Source organism: Phodopus roborovskii, unplaced genomic scaffold (assembly GCF_943737965.1).
Source record: "Phodopus roborovskii unplaced genomic scaffold, PHOROB, whole genome shotgun sequence".
Lineage (NCBI taxonomy): Eukaryota > Metazoa > Chordata > Mammalia > Rodentia > Cricetidae > Phodopus > Phodopus roborovskii.
The window spans coordinates 1,851,070-1,876,781 of NW_026126651.1; the positions used below are offsets into that span (position 1 = coordinate 1,851,070).

At 55.5% G+C, this 25,712-nt stretch overlaps 2 protein-coding genes across 3 annotated transcripts; both read right to left on the bottom strand.

Moving 5' to 3' along the window:
• Window positions 1-788: 788 nt before the first annotated feature.
• Window positions 789-13,442, bottom strand: Cpt1c (carnitine palmitoyltransferase 1C). The gene is made up of 18 exons (XM_051174318.1): window positions 13,297-13,442; window positions 12,674-12,813; window positions 11,298-11,469; window positions 10,757-10,858; window positions 10,515-10,652; window positions 8,483-8,560; window positions 8,209-8,316; window positions 8,044-8,128; window positions 6,041-6,236; window positions 5,743-5,925; window positions 4,750-4,855; window positions 3,891-4,007; window positions 3,304-3,468; window positions 2,717-2,851; window positions 2,047-2,199; window positions 1,528-1,641; window positions 1,322-1,414; window positions 789-1,097 (listed from the first exon to the last, which is right to left on the bottom strand). Exons 1-18 carry the CDS (start codon window positions 13,435-13,437, stop codon window positions 915-917), a joined length of 2,409 nt encoding a protein of 802 aa, XP_051030275.1. The 5' UTR covers window positions 13,438-13,442; the 3' UTR covers window positions 789-914.
• A 1,972-nt stretch (window positions 13,443-15,414) lies between these two features.
• Prmt1 (protein arginine methyltransferase 1) lies at window positions 15,415-24,603 on the bottom strand. 2 transcript variants are annotated; one of them, XM_051174196.1, is made up of 11 exons: window positions 24,457-24,603; window positions 22,333-22,386; window positions 21,742-21,843; window positions 20,656-20,811; window positions 20,500-20,563; window positions 18,771-18,913; window positions 18,307-18,394; window positions 18,103-18,218; window positions 16,705-16,855; window positions 16,110-16,231; window positions 15,415-15,632 (listed from the first exon to the last, which is right to left on the bottom strand). In XM_051174196.1, the coding sequence occupies exons 1-11, from the start codon at window positions 24,601-24,603 to the stop codon at window positions 15,549-15,551; spliced, it is 1,227 nt and encodes a 408-aa protein (XP_051030153.1). In that variant the 3' UTR covers window positions 15,415-15,548. The 2 variants fall into 2 exon arrangements, with proteins under 2 accessions (XP_051030153.1, XP_051030154.1); XM_051174197.1 differs by lacking the exon at window positions 22,333-22,386 and having other exon boundaries at window positions 24,457-24,583.
• Between the last annotated feature and the right edge of the window lie 1,109 nt (window positions 24,604-25,712).

A 25,712-nucleotide genomic window follows, 5' to 3' on the forward strand; every position in this document is an offset into this window, starting at 1 on the left:
GAGAACCCCTGTCTCAAAAAAAGGGGGGGAAGAAAGGAACAAAAAGAGGAAGCAGGGAGAGGATACAGGGGCAGAGAACAAGGCGATTCCCTCAGACACTGTGAGAGGACCCTGAAGTTTCACTGGCCCGGTCCCTCATGTCCTCGGTGAGCCCCTCACCCCGTTTTTGCAGCTAAGTTTTAGGCATTAGGTTAAGAGTAAAGCCAGCTTCCCATTTTTGGTTTGGTTTTGCTTTGTTTTGAGACATTGTTTCTCTGTGTAGCTCTGGCTGTCCTGGAAGTCACTCTGTAGACTGGCTGCGCTCCAACTCGCAGAGATCCTAGGCCTCTGCTCCTGAGAGCTGGGATTAAAGGTGTGAGTATCCCCCATGACCCTGGGCCCTGCTTGATTTTCAATAGTGGGACACAGTGACACCATACTTGCCATCTCAGCATCAGGGAGGCAGCCACAGCTGGACCAAGAGTTGACGCTCACCCTCCGCTACACAGTAAGCTCCAGAGTAGCCTGCCTGGGCTCCTCCGTGACATCCTGTCTCAATCCCTTCTCCCTACAGAAGGGAACTGCTCCTCAGACCTTATTTGGAGCTGTTCTGCCAGACCTTTGGGGCTAGGTGGCAGGAGCTGGGCTCGCACTGTCAAGAGCTGATTGAGCTACTCTGGCCAGCGAGTCTGGAGTGGACCTGCTGGGGTGACGGGGTAGGCACGGTTAAGGTGAGCACAACTAGGGATGCAAGTCGGGAAGGAAGAGGTGCCCAATTCTCCCCCACCCCTGCACAAGAGCACAGTGGATGCCACACCCAACTCAAGTATCTTTATTACCAGGTGGTGTGGGGACCCCCTGTACCCGTCTGTGCCAGCGTAGCCCTGGGAACAGAGCACTCCTTCCTGGGGGAGACCAGCTCCCTACTGAGGGGCTCATAAGTTGGTGGAGGTTGTGGGGACCTTGGGGTCCACAGTCTTACTGGAGAGAGAGCCACGCCTATATCCTGAGTTCTCCCCAAGTCCCCTGAACCGGCACTTGAGATGCTGCCCAGCCTGGAACAGGGAGGCTACATCCAATAGTGCATCCTCAATGTGCTGCCCCAGCCGGTGCGAGTCCTGCAGAGAAGCAGACAAGGACCAGGAGAGCTGAAGTAGGTGGCTCAAGCACGGGCCACCGAGTCTTGAGAGAGAAGGCTGGGGCCTAGACCCCTGTATCTGATGGTGGAGGCTAGAGCCTTGACGTTGAGGTCTGAGAGAGGAGGCTAGACCAGGGACCCCGGGGCCTGAATGGCTCAATCCCAGATTTAGGGAGGGTTGAGGAAGGCACACATTCATCTCACTGTTTCTGTGCTGGATTTCTTGCTGGAGACGTGGAAGGTGATCATGTTTTCCCCCATGAAGATATAGGAGATGCCGTACCCGTGGTCGCTGGCCTGCAGTGGCGAGAGAGAAGCAAGCCAGTAGCCCAGCCCCTCTTCCACACCCAGGGCAGGAACCCTAACCCTTTGGTCCTGGCTGCCCAGTGGCTGGGTCACGTTCCACTCACAGGCCCAAATCCACCTCCGGAGGACACATAATCTGGGTAATTGTGGACATCAAACAGGTGCGTGTGCTGCACGGGGATGTGGCTGGTGGACAGCGGCCACTGCTGCGACTGGACCTGAGGAAAACGGTGGCCACATGAGCAGACAGGACCCCCTTTGCTCCGCTGCAAGCCAGACCTCCTCCAGTCGCTGTGCTCTGACCACACCCCTTCCCCAACCACGCCCCTTCTCCCTGACCCCCACCCTGCCCTTTTCTACTGCGCTTTCTCCTCCCTCCCTCCCTCTCCTTTATAGTGCCGGAGATTGACCCGTGACCTCTAGCTGCTAGGCAGAGGCTGTACCACTGAGCCACACCCCAGCCCCGCCGGGGGGAGGGGGGACGGCCTGGACTGATGCTCTCCCCTCAGCCCCTCTCCGGCTTGGCTGTCTATACACTCTTGCAACATCACCCGCCTTGCTGTGACTCCCTCCCTTGCCCTGCAATGTCCACTCCTAACCCCTTGCCTGGGCGGGGCCCTGACCTGGGTCAGGAAGGGTGACTGCACATGGAGGAATCTGGACGCGATGTAAAGTGCAAAGAGGTGCCGGTCGACCCCCTGCCCACTCATCGCTGCCTTCAGCAGAGCCTGGTGCTTGTCCACGGCCACACGGAACAGGGCAAGGCACTGTTGGTCCTGGGTCCCCCAGGGCAGTCAGAGGTCATGGAAAGACAGGGCGTGGGCTTACTTTGGTGACCTGGACCGTGCTGGGCCTCAAGCCAGGGATAGCTATCCCGCCTTACAGAGAGAGAGGAAAGGGGTCCAGGAGTGGAAGTCACCTGCCCAGGGTCACACAGCCACGTATAATAATATGCGCCTGACTTTAGGACCCTCGGGCCCTCCAGTGAGCCTCAGCATCTCATGGCTGAGGGAGCTGGGTTTGTGACAGGTAGAGAGAAGCTAGAGGTAAAGATAGAGGTCACGGTCACATGACTTCCCAGTGTGGCTAAAGTAAGAGCAAGAGAGTGGGAACAGGGCTGTCCGCCAAATGTTCCCCTGGAACTGTGCACCACCCATTCAAGCCCAGCTGCACTGTCCTATCCCCTCCTTCGGGCTTTGGAAGGCTCTGACAGAGCAGATTAGTCCCTGGTTGTGGATGCCCCTCCCACAGCTATCTGCAAATGTGAGCACACATGGCGGACGCCACACTCACTGTCTTCTCCTTGTCCTCCATGGCTCTCACAAAGTGGCAGGCCTCTCTAGTGCAACACCTCACCGTCTCCGTCCTGCCTTCCAGGAAGAGTCGCGTCATGGCTGACTCATAAGTCAGGCAAAACTGACCCCTGTCCTGGGGAAGAGAAGAAGCTGTCAGCTGGCCTCAGATGCCTTCACAGCTTTGATCCACCTTTGCCCTGACCTCCAGCCAACCTCCCTCTGCTCAAAAACATGTAGAGGAATCAAGATAGCAGACCTACAATAAAATGGCTGATCCACCCAGGATGAATGATCCACAAGAGGGCTGATTTAAAACAAGATGCTCGATACAACAAATGACTGGCCCTACGGCACGGGAGCGCATCATGCCTCTAATTCTAGCGCTGGGAAGGTAGAGGCAGGTGGGTCTGAGTGTGAAGCCAACCTCCTACCCCTTATAGGGTTGATCCAAAGCACAACGAATGGCCCATAAGATGGATGAACAGGAAACCCACAACGACAAAATCAAGACACAAACAGGAGGCAGGCTTGGCGGCAGGGAGGGCTGGAGCCCGGAGAAGGGAGGCGCTGTGGGTACCCACTGACCCGGAAGTGAGCCAGCTGCAAGACTAGTTGGATGAAACTATCGGAAGAGACATGACAACGCTTGATGAAGCTCTTGCCGAAGTGGGAAAAGGGGAAGACGTGGCAGTCGATATTCCCAGATAAGGCCTTGGCTCCCCTCAGGGCCAGAGAGATGGACGGGTGGATCTGCCAGAGAAGGTGCAAGAGGAATCTACAGTCAGGGCTGAGGTAGAGCTGGGCATGGGTCTGGAAGGGAAGCCGGAGATGTGCTCAGGTGGGGTGGGCCAGAGAGTAAAGACGGGGAGCAGCTTAGATAGAACAAGAGCACCCGAGACGGACTGGGGTCCTCAAGGGCAGGCCAACTGAGCCTGAACGGGTTTGAAGGGACCAGGCACAATGGGAGAGAAGTGCAGGTGGAGAAGAGAAGCAAGTAAGAGGCGGGGGGGGGAGGGGGGGGTCAGAGCGAAAGCTTGGGGGTGAGGTTAGGGTTGGGGATAGCGTGGGGCTCGAGGCGCGGGCGTGTGCTTTGACAGCAAAGTGGAGACAGGGAGGTGGGCATGCATTCAGGGTGCGAGGGACTTAGAGGGGAGACCAGAGTCCAGCCTCACCTGTTCTGGAAGGTCCCACTGCAGGCGCTGGGGCTGTGGCAGAGCAGGGTCAGGCTGTCCCTTGCAGTGGCCATCGGCGGCATACCCCAGCTGGAAGCATTCTGTGGCCAGGGCGAACTGTGGATAAACTGTCAGTTATCGCCGCCCTCTGGCCTGAGGCCACTGTGGAGAGACAGGGCTGAAGCGGGGCCCAGCATGGGTGGAATGAGGGCTTCTCCAGCCCAGCGCTGTGGGATGTTTAGGTTTGCAGATGAGCATCCGGCCTTCTGGGTTCACGTTTCTACCTCTCTCAGCCGCCTTAAGAAGATGGGGATCAGCAGACCCGTTTTTGTTTCATTTTGAAACAGGCTCTGATGTAGCCCAGGCTGGCCTGGAATTTACTGTGCAGCTGAGGACGACCCTGAACCTGGGGATCCTCCTGCCTCTACTTCCTATGCGCTGGAATGGCAGGCATGCGCCCCTGCAGCCATCTTATGAGCAGCTGGGGATGGACCCTAGGGCTTCAGGAGCAGATGACCAGCTGAGCCCAACGCTGGCTGCAGGCTAAAGGAAAGCCTCCTGCTTCCCAAGTGATTAGATTACAAATGTGTGCTGCAACATGCTGCGAGTGTGTGCGTGCATGCGTGTGCGTGGGTGAGGGTGTCACAGGTGTAGGTTCCCACTGTCACTGAGCCTTCCCGCTGTGTGACCCTGGAGATTCGCTTCCCTTCTCCAAACTCCAGTGTCCCAGCTGTCCCAGGCAGGTCGTCCTGGCAGACACACTTCCTTGCTGGGCTTCCCCTGCCTGTCTCTGAGCCTGTGTGCCTCTATCCTAAGACCCTCCAGGGTTTGTCTTCGGAACCCAGCCTTAGGAACGCACCTCCCACATATGTCCTGAGACAGGGCAATCAGCCCAGGAGTGTTCCACGCTGAGGCCCAGCTTCCCATTGGAGAAGACGATAAGGGTGAAGGATTTGTCAAACCAGCTGCAAAAAAAAAAAATTTAGATGGGTCACCAAGAGCCAGGGTAGGGAGGACAATGTGGGCACCTGTGGAACTTTTGGGAATGAGCCTCAGGGTGAGGATGGGGCAGGGGGATCAGCAGGGTGCCAGCTCTGGGTCCTCTGGGAGTGCTCCAGTCTCTAGAGGCGACTGAAGATAGTCTCCACATGGATGGAAAATTCAGGGAATGTCTTTTTGCTTTTTGTTACTCTAGGAAGTTAGCACTATTTGGGGCATTGTAGGGGCTAGGAACAGACCCATAATCCTAGATCTATTTTTATGGTTAGATAATCCTCCATCATGGGACCACACTCCATTACCTGACCATAGCTCAATGGAGAAGTTGACCTTGACCAGTAACTAGCAACAAGTTAGAAGTCCAAAGGTAGGGTATCAGTTAACTAAACTATGATATACTCAGGCTATGGAATACTATACAGCTGTTAAAAAAGAATGAGGTACATCTATGTTTACAGACACAAGATGAGCCATCAAGACATAGAGTCCAGGGTCTTAATCTGGGCAGTGGCGGTGCACGCCTTTAATCCCAGCACTCAGGAGGCAGAGGCAGGCGGATCTCTGAGTTGGAGACCAGCCTGGTCTACAGAGCGAGTTCCAGGACAGCCAGGGCAACACCAAAAAGAGTCTGGGGTCTTAAGTAGATGGATCAGAGGTCTCTTTGTTCTACTGAACTGAGTTTGGGGTTGTCAGATGTCTGTGACCCCTGGATCTAGCTGCTGAGGTGCGGAGTCTGGCTGTGTCTGTGGAGTGGCCCTAGGTGTGCCCTGGAGTGTGGAGGCGGGGGTGGGGGTGGGGGCGGAGGCGGGGGTGGGGTGGTGGGGGTGTGGGGGTGGGGGGTTGATAGACTTACCGGTCATGGCCTCGGCCAGCCAGCAGGGCATGGGCATAGGCATCCAGGGAAGCTGCAGGGTCCTCCCTGGTCAGTCCCGCCGGCTCAGAATCGAGGGACACAAAGAAGGCAGCCCCTTCCACAGCCTCCAGGGCAGTGGCGGCATGGGTCTTCACCGACTCCCGAACCTGGGCCCACATACTCCTGTCCAAGTGGGATGGGCCTAAGCCCAGATGGCCCTCTCCCCTGCCCAGGCTGCTCCCCGGAGCACAGCCTGCTCCCCAGAGCATCCCTGTAACCTCAGGCCACCGGCCCTCACCTGGGAGCAGCAGTCAGAGCTGCTAGATGTTCCTCAAGGGGACAGGCTGGGGAGGGGTCATCCAGGATCTTCTGGAACTGCTGCTCTAGGGCCCGTGGGGACAGAAGGCCATTGGAAGAGTGTGTCCGTAAGCAGAAGAATCGACCCCGGTGGAAGACAGCCACATGCCGACTGTCCTGGAGGTGACGGAGGTAGTCTGGGGAGTGTGGACAGAACATGGAGGAGGGAAGAGGCTAAGTCATAGGGTACTTACTAACCCTGTCCTCTGTCCCCTGGGGTACGCTCTTGTCTGGTATTTTTGACAGTTGTGTCCCATAGCTCGAATGTAACCCAGGTTAGCTTCAGATCTGATACGTAGCAGAGGGTGACTTTGAATTCTTGACCCTCATGCCTCCATCTTCCGGTGCTGGGGTGACAGGTCTGCCATACCTCATTTATTTGGTGTTTGGAATAGAACCAAGGGCCTCCTGTGTGCTAGGCAAGAACTCTGCTAAGGGCCGGAGAGACGGCTCAGTGGTTAAGGACACTGTGTGTTTCCAGGGGATCCAGTGGGTCCCCAGCACCCACACAGCTGCTCACAACACCTGTAACCCCGGTCCCAGGTCTGATACCGTCTTTTGGTCTCAACAGGCACTGCACACAGGTGGTGCACACACATGCATTCACGCACAGCACTCATACACACGCACAGGTGGTGCACACACATGCATTCGCACACAGCACTCACACACACACACACAGGTGGTGCACACACATGCATTCGCGCACAGCACTCACACACACACACATGCAGGTGGTGCACACACATGCATTCGCGCACAGCACTCACACACACACTCAGGTGGTGCACACACCTGCATTCACGCAGCACTCACACACACACACACAGGTGGTGCACACACATGCATTCGCGCACAGCACTCACACACACACACACACACACACACGCAGGTGGTGCACACACATGCATTCACACAGCACTCATGCACGTAAAATATAATTAAGGAAAAGGAGGACCAGGGCTGGAGAGATGGCTCACAGGTTAAGAGCACTTGTTGTTCTTGCAGAGGACCTGAGTTCAATTCCTGGCACCCACACTGCAGCTCACAACCCTCTGTAATTCCAGTTCTGAGGGGTCTGACACCTTAGAGGCACTAGGCATGTGCTTGGCACACAGACATACACGCAGGCAAAAAATTCATACTCATAAAATAAAATGAATAAATAAACTGAAATTAAAAGGGGGGGGAGAAAAAGGAGGTCCAGCTGAAGCCACACTCGGGAGGCAGAGGCAGGCAGAACACTGAGTTCGAGACCACCCTGAACTACAGAGTGAGTTCCAGAAGAGCCAAGACTACACAGAAGCAACAAAAAAACAAAAACAAAATTGTTGTGAGTTTGCGAAGGCATGAGTGGGGGAGGGGCTGGAGGCAGGGAAGTGAAGAGGCCAGTCCTGAGTTCAATTCCCAGGAATCACATAATGGCTCACAGCCCCCTATAATGAGATCTGGCGCCCTCTTCTGGCCTGCAGGCAGACATGCAGGCAGAGCATTGTATGCATTAAACCTTTGCTGGGGCGGTGGTGGCGCACACCTTTAATCCCAGCACTTAGGAGGCAGAGGCAGGCGGATCTCTGTGAGTTAGAGGCCAGCCTGGTCTACAAAGTGATTTCCAGGACAGCCAGGGCTGTTACCGAGAGAAATCTGTCTCAAAAACAAAAAAAACATAAATAAATACATAATGCTTAAAAAAAAAAACTCTACGGAGAGACTTTCTTCTGGCTTGTCCCACACTAAGCTCTGTCTAACTTTATACCACCCCAGGTCAGTATTATTCCATTCTCCAGTCGAAGAAACTAAGGCTCAGAGAGGACAATGCTTTGCCTGAGGCCACAGAGAAATCATCCCCATCAGGACAGAGACCCCCCAGGCTGACTAACGTCTTGCTCTTAGCCAAGGCCACTGTCTCAGGAGGCACAAGGGCCGGGTGGGGCTCATTCTCACCTTTTTCCACCCCTGGAATCCGCGTCGTGTTGAATATCTTCTCAAACTGGGCAGAGCACAGGGGTCGCATTCCCATCAACAGTGTCTGTAGGAGGTCAAGGGCTCCTGAGCTGGGCTCCGCGCGCTTCCCCGAACCTCCACTCCCAACCCAGGGATCTGCCTTACCGGTGGGATCTGCTGCCGGTTCAGAAGATGGCGGTACAGGAGGAGGGCATGGACAGCATTGCCTGCACGCGCGGCCTGCAGTGGTGTGGGCGTAACATACAGGAAGTCCTGCTTGGTGGCAAAGGGAGGGGACAAAATACATTGAGAGCACGCTTGTCCCTGACAGGGGCCCTGACTTCCAAAGCAGATGGGACGGTGGCTCCGGGCAGCATTCTGGATCATCCAGGGGTCTCAAGGCCGCAAGGCCCCGCCCACTGCTGGTCTCCCTCCTCACCATCAGGTAGTAGTTGCTGTTAACCATCAGTGAGCCTCGGGAGCGCAGGTACACAAACTCTTCCCACCAGTCAGTCACCTGGGAGGGTAAAGGGAGATGCCCAGCTGGGGTGGCTGAGGCCTTGTGGGGGAGGGATGGTGTCACCAGGGAGCCCACAGACTACCCTGTGTCACACAGCAGAAAGGATCTCAGCGGAGCGACTGGTTATGATGAGCAACGAGCAATAACCTCTGCGTCCACGGATGGAGGACTGGTTAGGAGTATTAGGGAGCTGGGGTGAAGCTCTAAAGTCTCAGGGCCCTCATAAAAGCCAGGTGTAGCACTGGGACTACAGAGTCATTTGTAATGTCAGTGCAGGGGAGGGAGAGACAACTGCTGCCCCCCCCCCGCCCGGACACCCTAGCCCAATCAGCAGGCCCCACATCTCAGAGGGACCCTGCAAAGAACAAGATGGCTGGGAGCTGGCTCGGCAGTTAAGAACACTGGCTGCCCCTGTAGAGCATCTGGGTTGGGGCCCCAATGGTAACTGACAACTGCATATAGCCAGCTCTAGGGCATTAGAGCCTGCCACCCTTCCCTGGCCTCTGTAGGTACTGCATCCATGTAACACTCCCACGCACACAAACGCACACACTCATACACATAAAAACAAAAACCTCGCTGGGCATGGTGATTCACGCCTTTTATCCCGGCACTCAGGAGGCGGGGGGGGGGGGGGGGTCTCTCAGTTTGAGGCCAGCCTGGTCTACAAAGAGAGTTTTAGGACAACCAGGGTGGTTTCACATAGAAACCCTGTCTCGAAAAACAGACAGCTAGGTAGTGATGGTGGTGCACACCGTTAACCCCAACACTCAGGAAGCAGAGGCAGGAGGATCTCTGTGAGTTCCAGGCCAGCCTGGTCTACAGAGTGAGTGCCAGGACAGTCAAGGTTATACAGAGAAACCCTGTTTTGAAAACCCAAAATAAAAACAAAATAAAAAGTCCAACAACAACAAAAATAAAACCAAAAAAATCTTTAAAAAAAAAAAAAGCCATAAGGGCTAGCATACGCTGGGAATGACGCTCATGCATACACACATGTGTATATTTGTACACACACATACATGCACACCTGTACATACACCATAGACATACACCCAAAACAAGCATCAGGGCAGTTTTGAGGGCTGGGGCTGTCTTTTGTTGCAGTGTCTGCTTCCACAGATCAGGTATGGTCCTGCCTCGTACACACAAGGTGAGTGAGTACTCGACCAACTGAGCCGTAATCCCAAACCGTCCTATGTGTGCTTTTTAAAATATTTTACGTTTGAGTATTTTGCTTGCATACATGTCTGCATACTCCAGGGTGCAGCACCCTCAGAGGTCAGAAAAGAGCATCAGATCCTCTGGAACTGGAATTGCAGAGACTTCTGAGTCACCATGTGGGTGCTCAGATCTCTGTAAGTGCAACAAATACTATTAGCTGTTGAGCTATCTCTCCAGCCCCCTATATATATATACTTTTTTAAAAATATATATCATTTTTTAAAATATTTATTTATTTGTTTATTTAGATTTTTCAAGACAGGGTGTCTCTGTAGCTTTGGAGCCTATTCTGGACTCTGTAGACCAGGCTGGACTCGAACTCACAGATTCCCCCCTGCCTCTGCCTCCCGAGTGCTGGGATTAAAGGCGTGCGCCTCCACCGCCCAGCCCATGGTTCAGGTCTTTATATTTTTGGTTGTGAGCCTAGCCTTTAACGGCTGAGCCATCTCTTCAGCAGCCGGTTCATGTTTAATCGCAGTTCTCAGGAGGCAGAGGCAGGCAGATCTCTTAGTTCGAGGCCAACTTGGTCTATAGAGTGAGTTCTAGGACAACCAGGGCTACACAGAGAAACCCGTTGGAGTGGATTTAGGGCATGGGCGGGGCTTAAGTGCTGCCAAAGAGGCGGGCTTCTGAGCAAGAGGTAGAGCTTGTTCCATTATCCAACAAATCAAAAGCAGGCTGGAGCGGGCCAGTCACCACAGGGCCAGGCTGGGTCCCCAGAACTCACGTAGTTGGAAGCAAACCACGACTTGAGGCGCAGGTAGAGCTGCAGCCTTGGCGCCTGTAGCTTCAGGAAGTCGCTGGCCAGAGCCGCAGCCCTATCGAAGGCGTCGTCTCCGAGCACAGGGCGCACCGACTCCAGGTACTGCAGGCAGAGGTGAAGCCGGGCCTCAGAGCCCCGTCCCGTCCCGTCCCGTCCCGTCCCGTCCCGTCCCGTCCCGGGACCGCCCCACCCCGGAACACGCCCACCTTTCGCACGGACTCTTGAACTGTGGGCACTGGCTGCCGCGGGAGCGCACGTTGGAAGCTGAACAGCCTCGGGTGCCTCCCGGAGAAGATTCGGACAAGCGCCTGAGGGACAGAGGAGAGGACCGAGCTGGGGGAGGAAGAAGGAAGGACGAAGAAGATGATGGAGAGGGAGAATGGAGAGATGGAGAAGAATGAGGGGATTATGGGTAGGGGAGGGAAAGGGGAGGATGGAGGTGAGGAGGGGAGAGGTAGAGACAGTGAAGTGGAGGTTGAGAGGACGCAGGTGATGGAGGCAGAGGAGATGATGGTCAAGAGGACAAAGAAGATGATTGTGGAGGGAGAGACGAGAGGGGTGAAGGAGACGGTTTGGAAGCAAAGACCCACAGGGAAAGAGAGACTGAGAGAGAGAGGAACACAGACCCAAAGACAGATGGACAGAGGCCCAGGGGTGTTGGTGAGAGAGGGGAGGGGAGAGGGAGGGGGGGAGGAGTGGTGGACAGGGACCCAGAAAGAGGGAGGTCGTCCAGATCCTCTCACATACCAGCCAGGTCTTTGTGGGCGAAGACATGGCACCATGCGGTTCCAGGAGCCAGCCATGGTGGGACAAAAGCAGCCTGAGGGCCACATGAAGTGTGAAGATCAGGGCTCCCCACAAACACGAGGCAAACAGTGCTGCAGCCAAGAGCCCGCGGAGCTGATAGTGCTGTCCACCCCTGGGGGAGAAAAGTGTAAAGGGTGTCCCTGAAGCGGGGCAGGGGTCTGCAGCTGCAGGATGGGGGTTGGAAACAACCACATTTGATGGACACATTTATCTCATAAAGTGGGCGTGTCCCTCTGTCGCCCATGATCATCCTTAGGAAAGCACCAAGCTTCTAAAACATCACTTTCCTGGCATCAGGTACACACCATGGTAGAGTGCTTGTCCAGCATGCAAACACCCTGGGTTCAATTCATACATAAGCTGGGTGTGGTGGTACAAACTTAAAATCCCACCGCTGGCTGGGTGGTGGCGGCGGCGCACGCCACCTGAGGGTCAGAGGCAGGCAGACCTGTGTGCCAGGGTTAGGATGGAAGGAATGAGCTACCCTGCCTGCCCCTGATAAGTTTCCTGACTATGTGATGAGAGAGAAAGCCTAGTGTGTGGTCTCGAGGTGGAGGCAGGGGGATCTCTGTGAGTTGCAGGCCAGCCTATTCTACATATCGAGTTCCAAGACAACTAGAAATACATAGAGAAACCCTGTCTCAAAAAGGACAAACAAACAAACAAAGAAACATTGGGCTGGAGAGAAGGCTCCACAGTTTAAAGGAAGCACTTGTAGGAGACTCCGGTCAGATTCCCAGCTCAACCATCTGACTCTAGTTCTGGGGGATCCAATACCTTCTTTTGGCCTCCTCTGGCACTGTATACATGTAGTGCATAGATAGACATACATGTAGACATACAAATAAGCTGTTTAAGAGTCCCTGCATAGCTGGGAAGTGATGGTGCACACCTTTAATCCCAGCACCCAGGACGCAGAGACGGATGTCTGTGAGTTTGAGGCCAGTCTGATCTACAAAGGACATTTCAGGACAATTTCTACATAAAAGTTTCTACACAGATAAACCCTGTCTCAAAAAAACAAAGTAGAATATGAAATGAGAGGGAGCCTTTTTTTTTTTTTTTTTTTTTTTTTTGCAGTACCTCTATTGAAGAAAGCTCCAGAAATTACTTTTTTTTTTTTTTCCCGAGACAGAGTTTCTCTGTAGCTTTGGAGGCTGTCCTGGAACTCACTCTGTAGACCAGGCTGTCCTCAAACTTACAGAGATCCACCTGCCTCTGCCTCCTGAGTGCTGGCTCCCAGAAATCGTCTTTCTTTAGCACATCGTTTCTTAGTGGGGGTTAGGGCGGTGATGGGTGTGAAGGAGGGCCCTTACCAGTCTGGAAGCAACTCTTTAATCTTCTCCATTAGTCCGAGAGAAGGGTCCAGCTGGAGGAACCAGGCAAGCTGGATTGCACTGAAGAGGAAAAGCCAGCTGAGGGGGCTCGCAGGGACTATACCAGTAAGAAAGTCATTCTGTGGTGAGAGAGGACATCGTCAGTCATATGTTCCCTCTGAGGACATGCTCTGTATCACTCTCAGTGGCTTACAGGGTCCTGGAGGTGAGCGGAGCTCAGGATCCCCTTTATTGAATGCATCAGTAAGGACCTGGGGCATGGTTCAGCGGTAGAGCTTTTGCCTAGAATCCCCCAGTGAGAGACGGAGGGCATCATTCTAGCTGGCCTAGATTGTTCCAGACCCTGGGTTCTGACCCTCAGCTCCAGTAAGGAGAGTTCTACAAGTTGTTGGGGGAGAAGTTGTGTGAGGAGGGTAGGATTGAGTGAGGTGAGTGAAGAGCGGAGCAGGGAAGGCCAGTGGGTGGGGCAGAGCATCCCAGATGAAGGCATACTCAAATAGCTAATGGTGGCCTGGGGCTGGACACCCTGATCCTCAGAAGTGGGCGTCAGGCAACCCAGAAGCAGGTACCTGGATCCCCAGAATGAAACTAGCCCTTCTCACCCAGACACGCCAGAGATGCCTCTTCCAGGAGCGCAGGCCAGAGAGGTAAATCTCCTGCCACACCGGGGAGGTGAGCTCTACTTCGGCCCCATCGGAGCTCAGTGAAGAGAGCAAGCTGGAGGCCTGGAGTGCCTCAGCCATGTTCCCTGGGAGGAAGATGGAGAGTCATTCTCCCGGACCTCGGTGCCTACGTACTCCCTCAGAGCCTGGGGTGCAGACCTTGGCGTCTACTCTTAGATCTTGGGAGGGAATCCAGGCCCCTAGGAATCTAGACTCCAGCTCTCCTTCAGACCCAGCAGTCCAACCCCCAGGCCCCTCTCTCAGACCCTACCCCTTCGTCCCCACAGCAAAGCCACAGAACTCCACACGCTGCCCTCAGCACTCGAGGGGTAACGTAGTTCACAGATGGAGAGTTAGAGGGCTTGGGGCATTCAATTGGGGATCTCTGTGACTGTAGAGAGCCAATGGAGAGCAAGCTGCCTTGCTGAGAATTCAGTGCTCAGTATTTGGGGTGGGGGAGGGAAACTGACCCAGGATTAGTTGTGGGGCTTCGAATAAAACACAGCTTTTAGATCTTTTTTAAACGTACTAGTTCTTAGAGCTATAGGGAAGTGAACATCTGCCGACGATGGTGGCAATGTTCAATTCACATTGCAAGGCAGAGGTATGAGGGGTCCTTTCCACCATGGGGTCTGGAGAAGCATGGGAGAGGAAGCACCCTATCGCGCATGCTCGGCAGCGAGGGATGCTGGTGATGAGTGATGGAGAGTCCAGGACAAGTGATGGAGAGCCCCATTCGCCTACCCCAATGCAAGGCCCGTACATAGTCCCTGTTGAGCCCTGCCCGGTACTTACGCTGGTCAGGGGTCAGCAACTGCGGCTCCTGGGGTCAATGGCTTGGACACCCCCTTCCTCCCAGGTTCCCTCGTATATATATAATGAGTCCACGGCCTGCTTAACCGCCTCCGGCTGTCACTTGTAACCTTAAAGCCCTCATCCACCTCTCGTGCTTGAGTGTTCTGGGTGTTCAGGTCCCGGGTTTTATCCCCGCCCCCTCTGATCCCTCCGCGTTCTGTTCCTGCCCCTTTCCAATCCCTCCGCGTTCTCTCCCCGCCCCCTTGAAGTCCTAGCGCCCAACCCCCTCACCCCAAGCCCGCTGTTTTTTCAGCCCTTTCAAAGGACTAGGTCTCTTTCAGGCGCAATCCTGCTGCTGCCCTTAGACAGGTTGGTGGCCAGGATGAGCCACCAGAACCACCCACAAGGTGCGGACTGAGAGGCACACGAGGCGCCGCTGGGAGTGGATTCAAGCTTGACAATTAGAGGGACGACAGGCACAAGACACCGAGCATAAGACACATCAGTCTGACTTTATTCCACGCTGGATGCTCATACTGTCCACAATGGATCTGGTGGTCCCTTGAACAGTCAGTCAGTCACCCAGCAGAACAAAGGTGCTGCCCAGGCCTTTGCTGCAGGTGTGGCACTGTGGATGGAGGTCCTAGGGATCCCCTCCCCTAGCAGAGTACTCCTCGAGGCAGGGCCAAACCCAGAACTCCAGGGCTTGCCGGAGCAGGACCCAGGAACCTAGTGTGGCTGAAGATCCGGGACACAGGCAGGAAGCTAGACCACTCTTTCCCAAAGGCATCCTGGAGCCCAGGCCCCATGTGGTCATGCCACATAGGAACCAGGTTCAGTTCCTGCCTGTTCTCAGCCCAGGGTGACCCAGCTTCGGTAACACCAGTAGGTCAGGAATCTGGCCCCTCACTCCCGAGAACACGAGGGTGAACCAGTCCACTCAGAACAGCACGGGGGGGGGGGGGGGGGGGGGGAATGGAGGGGCAGGATCTGGGCTGGAGAGGCAGATGTGGCTTCCCGTGTGACTGGAAGCCAGGGGAAGGTTCTCCCACTGAGGGCTGCCCTCAGCCTCAGCTACAGGGAAGGCTGAAGACTGGGCCCCAGTTAGCCCTAGCCTGGCCTTAGAGGGGCTGGAGAGGTGAAAAGTAAGTTAAGGGAACCCAGAGAGTGGGTGTAGTCAGGAATCCTAGCCCCAAGTACAATGGAAGTTGCCTGGGAAGTGACAAGCTACCCACTCACCCCAGTCCCCAGGGCAAGAAGTGGAACGGTCAGCTGAGGATTTATTGGCGCAAACGCAACCATATAAAAACATAAGTTATGAAAAACACAGTCACGATGTACCCTCCCATCCCCCAAGCCCATCCCGGGCCCCTTCTGCAGGCCAGCCTGGCGCCTCCTCAGCGCATCCGGTAGTCAGTAGAGCAAGAGAGCTCACATAGCTGGCCCTTGAAGTCCAGGTCAATGGTGAAATCCAAGTCACGCTAAAGGGAGAGGGAGACAGGGCTCAGGGGTGGTGTCAGGCCAAGGGTGCGGTGTGCTGGCAACTCCCATTACCTACACTTCAAACCCTGCACCCTGACTCAGTGACCACACCACAGGCCGCCTTCACCAACTGTTTCCCAGTCACCACCAGAGCCCAGTCAGTCTGGACCAGTTTCTGCATCATGGGGAACACAACACTACCTGGCATGGGCAAGTGCAATTCTTTTACTCTACCGGAATGTCACCACCGTCTCCAGCCCCACCGTGGGCTTCCCTAAATCCCTTCCACCCAGGGAACAAGGCTGGGCTACCGGTGAGTGTTCCCAACATCGCCTCGCTTTCTGATGACTTGAGTGGCTCATCTCTGTCAGGGGGCACTGAGGGTTACGCTGGGACTTCCCATACCACCCAGGCAGGCACTGCTCAGCACCTTTCTCTGTACACCCCACACACATGTCCTCGCCTCCAAGCCTCACATTGTTTTTGGCGTTGGGCCTCATGCCAATGGTGCCAAAGATCTCCTCGCCAGTCTTCACCGTTAGGTAGTCCTCCATGTAGAACACAGTCTGCTTCCAGTGTGTGTATGGGGACTCAGGACCTGAAAGGTGGGCATGGTCAATCCAGCCTCTGCCTGGGCGGTGCCCACACTCAAGTCTCACCAGCCAGGGGCCTCACAAGGTCACCATCGCGAGGCTGTCCCCGTGTCCTGCCTCCATTTACAGAGCTACACTGGGATCAGACTCAGTGACTCAACCACTGACCGCGGAGCCAGGACAGGCTCTCAGCTCTCATATTCACCCTTGGTCTTACCAGAACTTGTGGTGGAGCCTGGATCAGGGTTCCACAGCCCCTCACTGGGGGTTCTAAGGCTCCATTTTCAACTGCCCTTTGAGATAGGGTATCACCAACTTGCTTGTGCTGGTTGGCCTTAAACTTGACAGCTTTCTGCCCTAGTTCCCAAGTAGCTCTACAACAGCCATAAGCCCCAAAGGTTCGTCCCCTATTCCAACACACAGAAACCTCAATGATGTCCCTCCGGCCCTGGCCCTGGCCCAGCCCCATGGCCCTCACTGGTAGAAAAGCCGGTCCTCTTGTGGCATCGGGTGAACTCGATGTTGAAGTAGGCCACCAACGCATGAACATAGTCATTCCTCTTCACTTGCAGGCAGAAGGGGGAGGTGAAGGTCAGGTCCTCAACCTTGACTGTATAAATGTCCACCTCCTGCAAATTGGCAAGCCCAGTTCTCAAGAGTCCATCCCCCACCCCAGAACTACCGCCTGTCAGGACTCTTCCCATCATAGCAAATACACACAGCAAACTCCAGCCATTTCTGAAACAGGGTCTCATGTAGCCCTCAAATAAAAAAAAAAAAAAAAAACCCAAAACAAATATATGATTTTCGAGACAGGGTTTCTCTGTGGTTTTAGAGCCTGTCCTGGAACTAGCTCTTGTAGACCAGGCTGGTCTCGAACTCAGAGATCCTCCTGCCTCTGCCTTCTGAGTGCTGGGAGTAAAGGCGTGTGTTACCACCACCCAGCAAAAACAAACAAAAACAAAACAAAACAAAAATTTTAAAAAGATGGGTACTAGAGATGGCTCAGTGGTTGAGAGTAAGACTGGCTGCTCTTCTGGAGGATCTGGGTTCAAATCCCAGCACATACTTGGCAGCTCCCAATAGCCTTTTAATTCCAGTTCCAGATCTGATGCCTCCTTCTAACCTCCACAGGCACCAGGCACCACATACATGGTACAAAACATACACATTAAAACACATATTAGCTGGGCGGTGGTGGCACACGCCTTTAGTTCCAGCACTCGGGAGGCAGAGGCAGGAGGATCTCTGTGAGTTCGAGACCAGTCTGATCTACAGAGTTCTAGGGCAGGCTCCAAAGCCACAGAGAAACCCTGTCTCGAGAAAAACAAAACCACCCCCCCCCCATTATTATGTATAGTTATGCATGTGTGTGCCTCCTGACTCACGGAACTACATCCATGCAGACAGACGCCACTGAGGCTGAAAGGCATTGGATCCCGGGATCAGGAGTTACAAACAGGACTGTGATCTACCTGACAGCCTCTGGATGAGCAGCGAATACTTTTTAACCAGAGTCGCCCATCTCTCCAATCCCAACTCTTGATCCTCAGATCACAGGCATACCACAAATTAAATGAAAAAAACCGCAAACAACTAAAACCCCAGCAGCTCAGCCAGTGTAAAAGGCAGCACACTCTTCCCCAGCTCTGCCTGTCCACAGGGGGCTTCAGGGTCCCTTGCACACCCGGCAGGGGCTACCTCGCATCCCAGCTTGCTTCCAGCATTTGCCTGTCTGGGGCTGGTTCTGCTTCAGTGCACAACACCTGCCTTGTCCTTGCTACCCTGGAACTCAGCACCCGGCATGGCCCTCACACCTCCGTATGTGGGCCAGACCCTAGCCCAGGGGACCGGGAACCCTGACTGAGTTAGTTACCTTTATGAGGCAGGCGTTAGTGACCAGCTGCTTCGGATCCACCACATCCACCAAGGGCTCTTTGATGGCCACGTCTTTGATGCAGGACATATCAAAACCATACACATTCTCCCACCCTGGGGACAGACAGGGTCAGAAGAGCTGTGGAACCCGGGTCGCGCACTCAGCGCCACCCTGCCCTCACTCCCCCTCCGCCCAGCTCACAGTGGATCTTGTAGTCTTTGTACTGTCGGTCCTCGATGGCTGTCACGTAAAGGGTGGCCCGGTCTGGGAAGATGAGGCCATCGGGTGCCTGAGGGAGGAATTGGGTGAGCAGACCCCAGTCCTCCCTGGCTATCACCCTCCAGAGACCCCTTATGTCTAACCCTCAGCCTTGAGACTGTCCTACAGTTCTTAGGATCCTAGAAACACCCCAAAGGAAAAGACACCCCACCCCGCCTGCAGAGTCCTCCAACCCCTCATCTGCTGCTACTCAGCAGACCCACTTCCGACGTCAGACTTCCACGCTGGCCTTCGGGCGCACAGCCCGTCACTCCTTCGGTCCCGTCCTCAGGAAGTCGTGCTCTGAGCACCCAATGGCACCCTATTCACGGCTGCACCTTCTCAGCCTGGGTGCCTCTATATCCCCAACCCACGTGCAGCGGTGCGGGGCCCCGTGCCTGCCTCACCAGCCACTTGTCACGGGCATGCAGCACAGTGTTGAGCATGGACTCGTAGAAGAGGCAGTAGCCCATCCACTCGCTGATGATGATGTCCACCTTCTCCACAGGCAGCTCCACCTCCTCCACCTTGCCCTTGATGATGGTCACCACTGCAGTCACAGAAGGGTGTGCCAGTCAGAGGGCTGGCCCAGCTGGCTCCCGACACCCCACACAACGCTGCTTAAGCAGCACCCCATCTCTCTCTTGAAGCAGGTCTCACAATGTAGCGCTGACTGGCCTAGCTCACTCTATAAACCAACTGGCCTCAAACCCAGAAACCTGCCTCCTCAGAATCAAAGGGCTACAAAACCGAACCCAGCTCAAGCCAGAGGTGCAGCAGCCGCCTCATGCCCCATTTGGGGGCTGGGAGTGGCTCTCCTAAGAGGCCAGGCGCAACATTCTCCAGGTCTGGGCTTCTACCCTTAAGGACTACATTTTTCTACTCAGTAGATTTGAAGCAGAAAGTAAGAGTAGGGTCAGATCTTTAAAATGAGGGCCAATGAGACGGCTCAGTGCTTGCCCCCAAGCTGGATGACCAGAATTCCATCCCTAGGACCCACTGGGCAGAATGAGAGTATATTTCCACTAACTGTCCTCTAACCTCCACTTAGACCCACAGCCCCAACAAATTAAACAAAACAAAGACAACTAGACAGCTAGCCAGGCCTGGTGGCACAGGCCCGCCACCCATCTTCGTAGGAAGCTAAGACTCCAGGATTCAAACTTCAAAGCCTGCTTGAGTTACAGTGACAGACCCTGCCTCAAAATGCAAAGGCCGGCAGCCTAGCTCAACAGGAGGCCCCTGCCAAGCAAGGGTCAAGGTTCCATCCCTAACACTGAGAGGGAGAAAACTCAAGAGTATCTATCCCGAGGAACTTACTGTACTATGTGACATTCGATGGGAATTTCAGTCTATTCCAGAGCAAAGAGGCAGGCATGGGTAGATGCGGCCAATTGGTTCTGGGTGACAGTGCCTACTTAAGGTAGGTATGTAGCCAGTTGGCTTTAAACCCAGCATGTGAGAGGCAGAGGCAGGTGGATCTCTGTGAGTTCAAGGATAGCCTGTCTACACAGCGAGTTCCTGGACAGCCAGGGCTACACAGTGAGACCCTGTCTCACAAACAGACAAAACACCACACACACACACACACACACACACACACACACACACACACAAGGACATGTACCAGATGGAAATGTCTAAGGCAGATTAGAGGCCTCCAACAGACAGACTGAAATAATTGTGTACATCTGAGTGTATGAACAAAGGCCTTTAAAGAAAGGAGCCAGGTGTCCAACCCTCGGGTGGGGAAATGCACAGAGCTGCATTTGTGGCAAGTGTCACCTGCATGCCCAACAGTGCAGTGTGGAGGAACCTGTGGATACATTGGCAGCAGGCATGGAATTCTCAGGAAGGCAGTGTCAGTCATGGTCAGAGTGGACTGCTAAGGCAGAGCTCTTGACAGACCCCAGATGTGACAAGTGAGGGAAGAGATGTGACAAGTGATTGCACCTGGGAACCCTAAGTTCAATCCTCAGCACCCGCCAAAAAACCCCAAAACCCTGGCACCCTCCGCGACCCCAAACACACAAACACAAAGGAGCTACTAGCTGGCCACTGCGGTCTCCAGCTCCTCCCGAGACATCCAAGAAACTGGCTTCCGTGTCCCTCCACAGCCTTTCCCCTACTTCTCACCGTGGTCTAACTTGTTGGCTTTAACAATCTTCACCGCGTAATCAGATATGCTGGAGCACTCGATCTAGGGCAGGAAGTAAGAATTTAACCCTTACTTTCCCACCATCCCCAGCCTCCACCCAGCTCGAGCCCAGCAGGCCCCTTCCTGAGACTCACCCCGATGACCTTGCGGGCCCCTGCCTTGGCTGCAAACATGCAGAGGATGCCGGTGCCGGAACCCACGTCCAGCACCACCTTGTCTTTGAAGAGGTGCCGATTGTGAAACATGGAGTTGCGGTATGTCAGGGTACGCACCTCATCCTTCAGCATCTCCTGGACGTGAAGACAGAGGACCAGAATGAGGAACACAAAAAGCCTGGGCCACCACCACACTGATGGTGAGGAAGGTTAGTGCTTAGACTCCTCCGCTGCTGGCTTAGGCAAGTTAACGAGACACAGTTGAGCCGCACGGAGGAGGTCAACTCTTGGCATCACCTTCCATTTCAGGCTGGCCTTCCAGTGAGCCCCAGGGACAGCGTGTCCCTGCCCCTACCCCCAGGCTAAGCGCATACAAGCACACACTACCATACTCAGTGTTCTAAAACTTATCGTGCACGCAGAACGTGGAGGCCACAGGACAATGTTCTCCATCTATTCTGAGTTCCAAGGATCAAGTTTAGGCCATCAGGCTTGTGTCAAGTACTTCTACTCACAGAACCATCTTGCCAGCCTTATGTCTGGCTTTGTAAGTGGGTTTGGGGATTGAACTCTGCAACTCACACTTGCATAGCAAGACTTTTATAACTGAGGTATGTCCCCAGACCCCCCAAAGTTTAATTTTGTTCTATGCACATTTCCCAGTTTTCCCCCCCCTTTAAGATGCTGGGGATAGAGGCCACATTACAAATGGAAGAGTTTTTTAAAAGGCCCATGGTGAAAATGAGGATTCCTTAGAATGTCATTTCAGTTGACTGAACCCTATATATCCTTCATCAAAAGGGCTGGGGAAAAGCTAGCGTAGCAGGAGCTATGGACCAATTCCCACTGCCGTCCACTAGAGGGCGCCAGACACCGGCAAGGCCTGACCTCATCCTGAGGTCTGCAGCAGGCAGTCAGGCAGGCAGAAGACTGGCCTGCAGAGCACTGACCTCCAAGGCAGTGGACCTGGGAAGGAGGGCAGCAGTGCTCATATGGAAACATCCACCTCCTGTCCAACCTTTCAGCCCTTCAGGATGCACTGGTTTAGGGGAAGTCTTCACTCACCTCATGGATGCCAAAGTGGGCGTAGGAGTCAAAGTAGTAGTCTTTGGATGTCATGTCCTCAGCATTGGGCTTCTCACTGCTTTCTGCTTGAGCACAGGAAACCTGAAAGACGGGAGTAGCAAAAGGGTCACAGGCGGGCTCCTCAGAGCCTCCGCATCCTACAAGAAGGCCCCTCCTCAGAATGGGACAACCCTACAGCCCCTCCAGCATCTTTCTTCCCCAGGGGCTGTTTCCACATCCAGGACCCACCCAGAGCACCATCCAGGGAGCAGCAGCCTCGCCTACCATCTCTCCAGGCTCTACGCCCGTCTCTAGCTCAGCCCACAGCTGGGGAGGGAGGGAAGGGAAGGCAGAGCCAGGGCAGACACATGGAAAGCCAGGGGAGGAGGGCTGGAGACGGAGTTAAGGAAGCAGCCATGGTTCTGGGGAGCCAGCTGGGGCAGGAAAGGGGTCTGTCCTACGTGTTTAGGGGGCATGGGGGGGGGACTGGTTTGAAGCAAGAGGGTGATTAGACCTCCTGGGGAGCCAGGTGTATCAAGGTATGCGTATGTGGAAGTGGGCTTGGGTGGGGTCTCACAAAAGGATATTTACTTCTTCAAGAGGCGGCTGGAGGCTCATCCCATTAGCCAAGGTGGCTACAAAATTCTAGGAGAGAGTAACAGGGAAAAAGGGTTAGCTACGGGGCGGCTGGGGAAGCCTTCGGGGCAGTGAGTGTTTTGCAGGTTGGCTTTTCCTGGGCATGGGAGTGGTGTAAGCAGGAGCAAGCGATAGGCCGCAGTTGGGTGAGGAAGGGGTAGGCATGGGGAGGGGGAGGAAGGGGGTCTCCTGTCCCAGCTGTTGGCTGCAGAGATGGCTGCCCGCCCCATGTTGTCCCTCTCTGGCCACATACACCTACCCTGTCTAGGCCAGGTCACGTGGCCAGTGCCAGCTGTTGCTCCCCCGCACCACCTAACCACCCCCTAGATAAGGTGACATTTCCCGACACAGACACACCAGGCTCAGGTGCCATGAATAAATCGCAGGGGGCTGACAGACCATGGGTGCTGGGCACCCCGTGTACCCCATCATCATCCTGTCTCCTGGCCACACCACCACACCACAGCAAGTACGCCGCCCCCAACTCCACCTGCGCCCCTGACGAGGGGGCCACCCAGGGGTGCAACACATGCCTCGGGGAAGTGGGAAGCCCCTCCTTTCAAACCCCACCTCTCTCTCTCTCTGTCCACAAGTGCCAGGCCCAGGGTCGCTTCAGCGACACTGTAGGCTAACCGATTCCCATGGCAGGTGTCCCAGCAACTGACCTTCCTCTCCAGAGAGCTTGAAGCGGGGTGGGCCCCATTAGAGTATACCCCATCAATGACTGCTACCCAAGGCCAGAGAGGCTACGGTATCTACCCCGCTCTCGGCTTCCCACAGCCAGTAGGGGGAGTCCCCATGTGAGCCTCTCTTTTTCAGTGCTACAGATACCAGCAGGTTAACAAATGACTGAAGAGGATCTGTTCTGTTTCTGGCTTGTGTTTGAGACAAGGGTGTCTCTGTGTAGCTTTGAAGCCTGTTCCCGGAACTCGTCCTTCTAATAGGCCAGGCTGGTCTTGAACAGAGATCTGCCTGTCTCTGCCTCCCAAGTGCTGGGGTTAAAGGTGTGAAGCGGCGGCCAGGCTGACTGAAGAGGGGGTGAAACCTGAGGCCAGGACCTGCCTTACAGGCCTAGTAGTGAAGTCTTACACGAGAGCTAACCGGAAGGCTTAAGGAGAGCTAGCGAGTTCAAAGGCCAGCCTGGGCTGCCGGGTGAGTTCAAGGCCAGGCCCACTTTGCATCAAAGGCAGTAAAAAGTACACTGGGGAATACCGCTCCGGGGTGGAACACTCGGCTATAAGCAAATAAGCCAGGTGCTAGAATTTTATTCCGTGTTTTGGGGGAAATTAGACGAAGGTACGAATCCCAAAGGAGGGATCGGGTGAGGGGTAAGGCCCCTTGGCCTGCGTACCTCTGCAGCCACCCCACCCCCAAGCCTGACTAGTGACCATCCAGCCCAGGGCGCTTTGATGAGGAGGTGAGCCTGGGGCCACGCCCCATGAAAAAAAAAAAGAGCCCCTCACAAGCCCACAGTGACCACGAGGGGGTGCCCGGCGCCGGCTCCGGATCTCCTCGGCGGAGATGCCCCACCATCCTCTCTCTACCAGAGAGGTCACAGGGCTCTGCCCATCCCCCCCCAACCGCACAAGGGGAACGCAGAGCGGAGGAAAGGGAGGCGCGGGCGGCGATCGCAGGCCGGGCCCCGCGAGGGTGCACGGGCGTCCCGAGCCCGGCCCGGGTGAGCGCGCGGCAGGCGGCAGGCGGCAGCCCAGGGCCCCGGGGCTGCAGCCCAGGGCGCCGGGCCGGGCCGGGCCGGGCCGGGGGCGGGGCCTTTGTCCCGCACGTGGAGCCCGCGGGGCCCCTGGAGCGGCACACCCCCCTCCCCACGCGGCGCGGCGCGGCGCGGCCACGTGCGGCCCGGCTGGACGCGCCCCCGGCCCGCGACCACGTGCGGCGGCCCTCGACTCGACTGCGGGGTCCGAGAGCCCCGAGAGCCGGGGTCACCCCCGTCGCGATCGGACACGTCCCCCGATGCCGACCCCCGCGGGGCCCGGCACGCCCCAGGCCCCGCGTCCGCAGTTCGGGCCGCGGGTAGCCCGTCGCCCCCTCCCCGCCGGCCCGAAGAGCCCAGCCACTCACCTCCATGATGCAGTTCGCGGCCTCGGCTGCCGCCATCTTCACCCAAGTCCTCCGGCCTCCGAGACCCCCCCCTTTCTTCTCTCTCCCCCCGACCGGGGACCGCCTTTTACCAGAGGGTCCACCGCCCGGCCCCCGAGACCCCGCCATCCGTCTTTATTGGCTGGCCCAGCCGTCAATCCCAAAGGCTCACACTGCAATTGGATGCCAAGCACGTCTATCAAATCTCAAGTGCCCGCCCCTCCCAGCGTTCAAAGGACCACCCCCTCCCGTCCGCTAGGAAGGGAACAACTGTCTGTCCGTCTTAAGCAGCCCATGTGATGATTGGATCATCTCCCCATCGGGTCTTCCCGCCTCCTTCCGGCCAGCTCCGCCTCGAAGCTTCCCGGCGGGCTCTGCGCTAAGCGGATGTCGAGAAACTCGGCCGTCGATCATTAAGATGGTCCGCCTCTCCGTCGTTGCCATTAGCTGAGCAAACGGTGACGTTGCATGGCTCTTACTCCAGTCCCTTCGAGGGACTGCTGAAGAACAGCAGGGGCCATTGGCCCACAAGGAGTCAGGCCGGACTTAGGACAGCAGCGATTGGCTCCCAGGAATATCGGTCACCAACGTTCGGTGCACGCTCCGGGCTGGGAAGGTTTCAGGAGCAACTGGGGCCCGGGCGCGAGCTTTGCGAAATCCCGAATCCCTGGCAGTAGACGTGGTAGCGTTCTGGTCTGGGGTCCTGAAACTTGTCAGGAGTCGTAGTGAGCGTCAGTGCGATGAGCCATACCCTTGTACTGGACCGTGCCACTTTGTGAAGACCTGTGGCCTCCTAGTCCTCTGCAGGAAACACCCATCTCCCTTTGTTTGGCCAATTCCTACACGTCAATCACGGGCAGTGTGGACGCCATCTCCTCCAGGAAGTTTCCCTGCATCTGCAGAAAGTTACTCGTTGCCTGAGGATGGATGCCAGTTGCTGGGTTCGTGCACCTGCCTCTTAACTCTTGTCTCACCAGTACTTGGCCCAAGCACAGGATCCTTTAAATTCCCAAATGTGCCTCTCCAGTCCGGGCCTCATGAACCTGCTTCCTTCCGACTCCTAACACTTGTACTTTGTTCAGTGTGCTTGTGTGTCACGTCCTTAGCGGCAAGAACCTGCACCATCTGCTGCAGATTCTTAACACTTAAGGTATCTGGTGTGACCTGTTTTTTCAGGCAGAGTCTTACAGTGTAACCATGGGCCTGGAACTCGTCATGTATATCCAGCCTGCCTGTCT

Bases quoted from the DNA above. Each gene is read 5' to 3' on its own strand.
- Prmt1 (XM_051174196.1), bottom strand. From the start codon at position 24,603: ATGGCGGGGTCTCGGGGGCCGGGCGGTGGACCCTCTGGTAAAAGGCGG. The intron at 22,387-24,456 runs GTGAGTGGCTGG...ACTCTCTCCTAG, and splicing joins CCGCGAACTGCATCATGGAG to AATTTTGTAGCCACCTTGGC. The intron at 18,395-18,770 runs GTGAGGCAGGCA...TTCCTCCCTCAG, and splicing joins ATGCCCGTGACAAGTGGCTG to GCACCCGATGGCCTCATCTT.
- Cpt1c (XM_051174318.1), bottom strand. From the start codon at position 13,437: ATGGCTGAGGCACTCCAGGCCTCCAGCTTGCTCTCTTCACTGAGCTCC. The intron at 12,814-13,296 runs GTGAGAAGGGCT...CTCTCACCACAG, and splicing joins GGCATCTCTGGCGTGTCTGG to AATGACTTTCTTACTGGTAT. The intron at 2,852-3,303 runs GTCAGTGGGTAC...TCTCTTCCCCAG, and splicing joins TGCAGCTGGCTCACTTCCGG to GACAGGGGTCAGTTTTGCCT.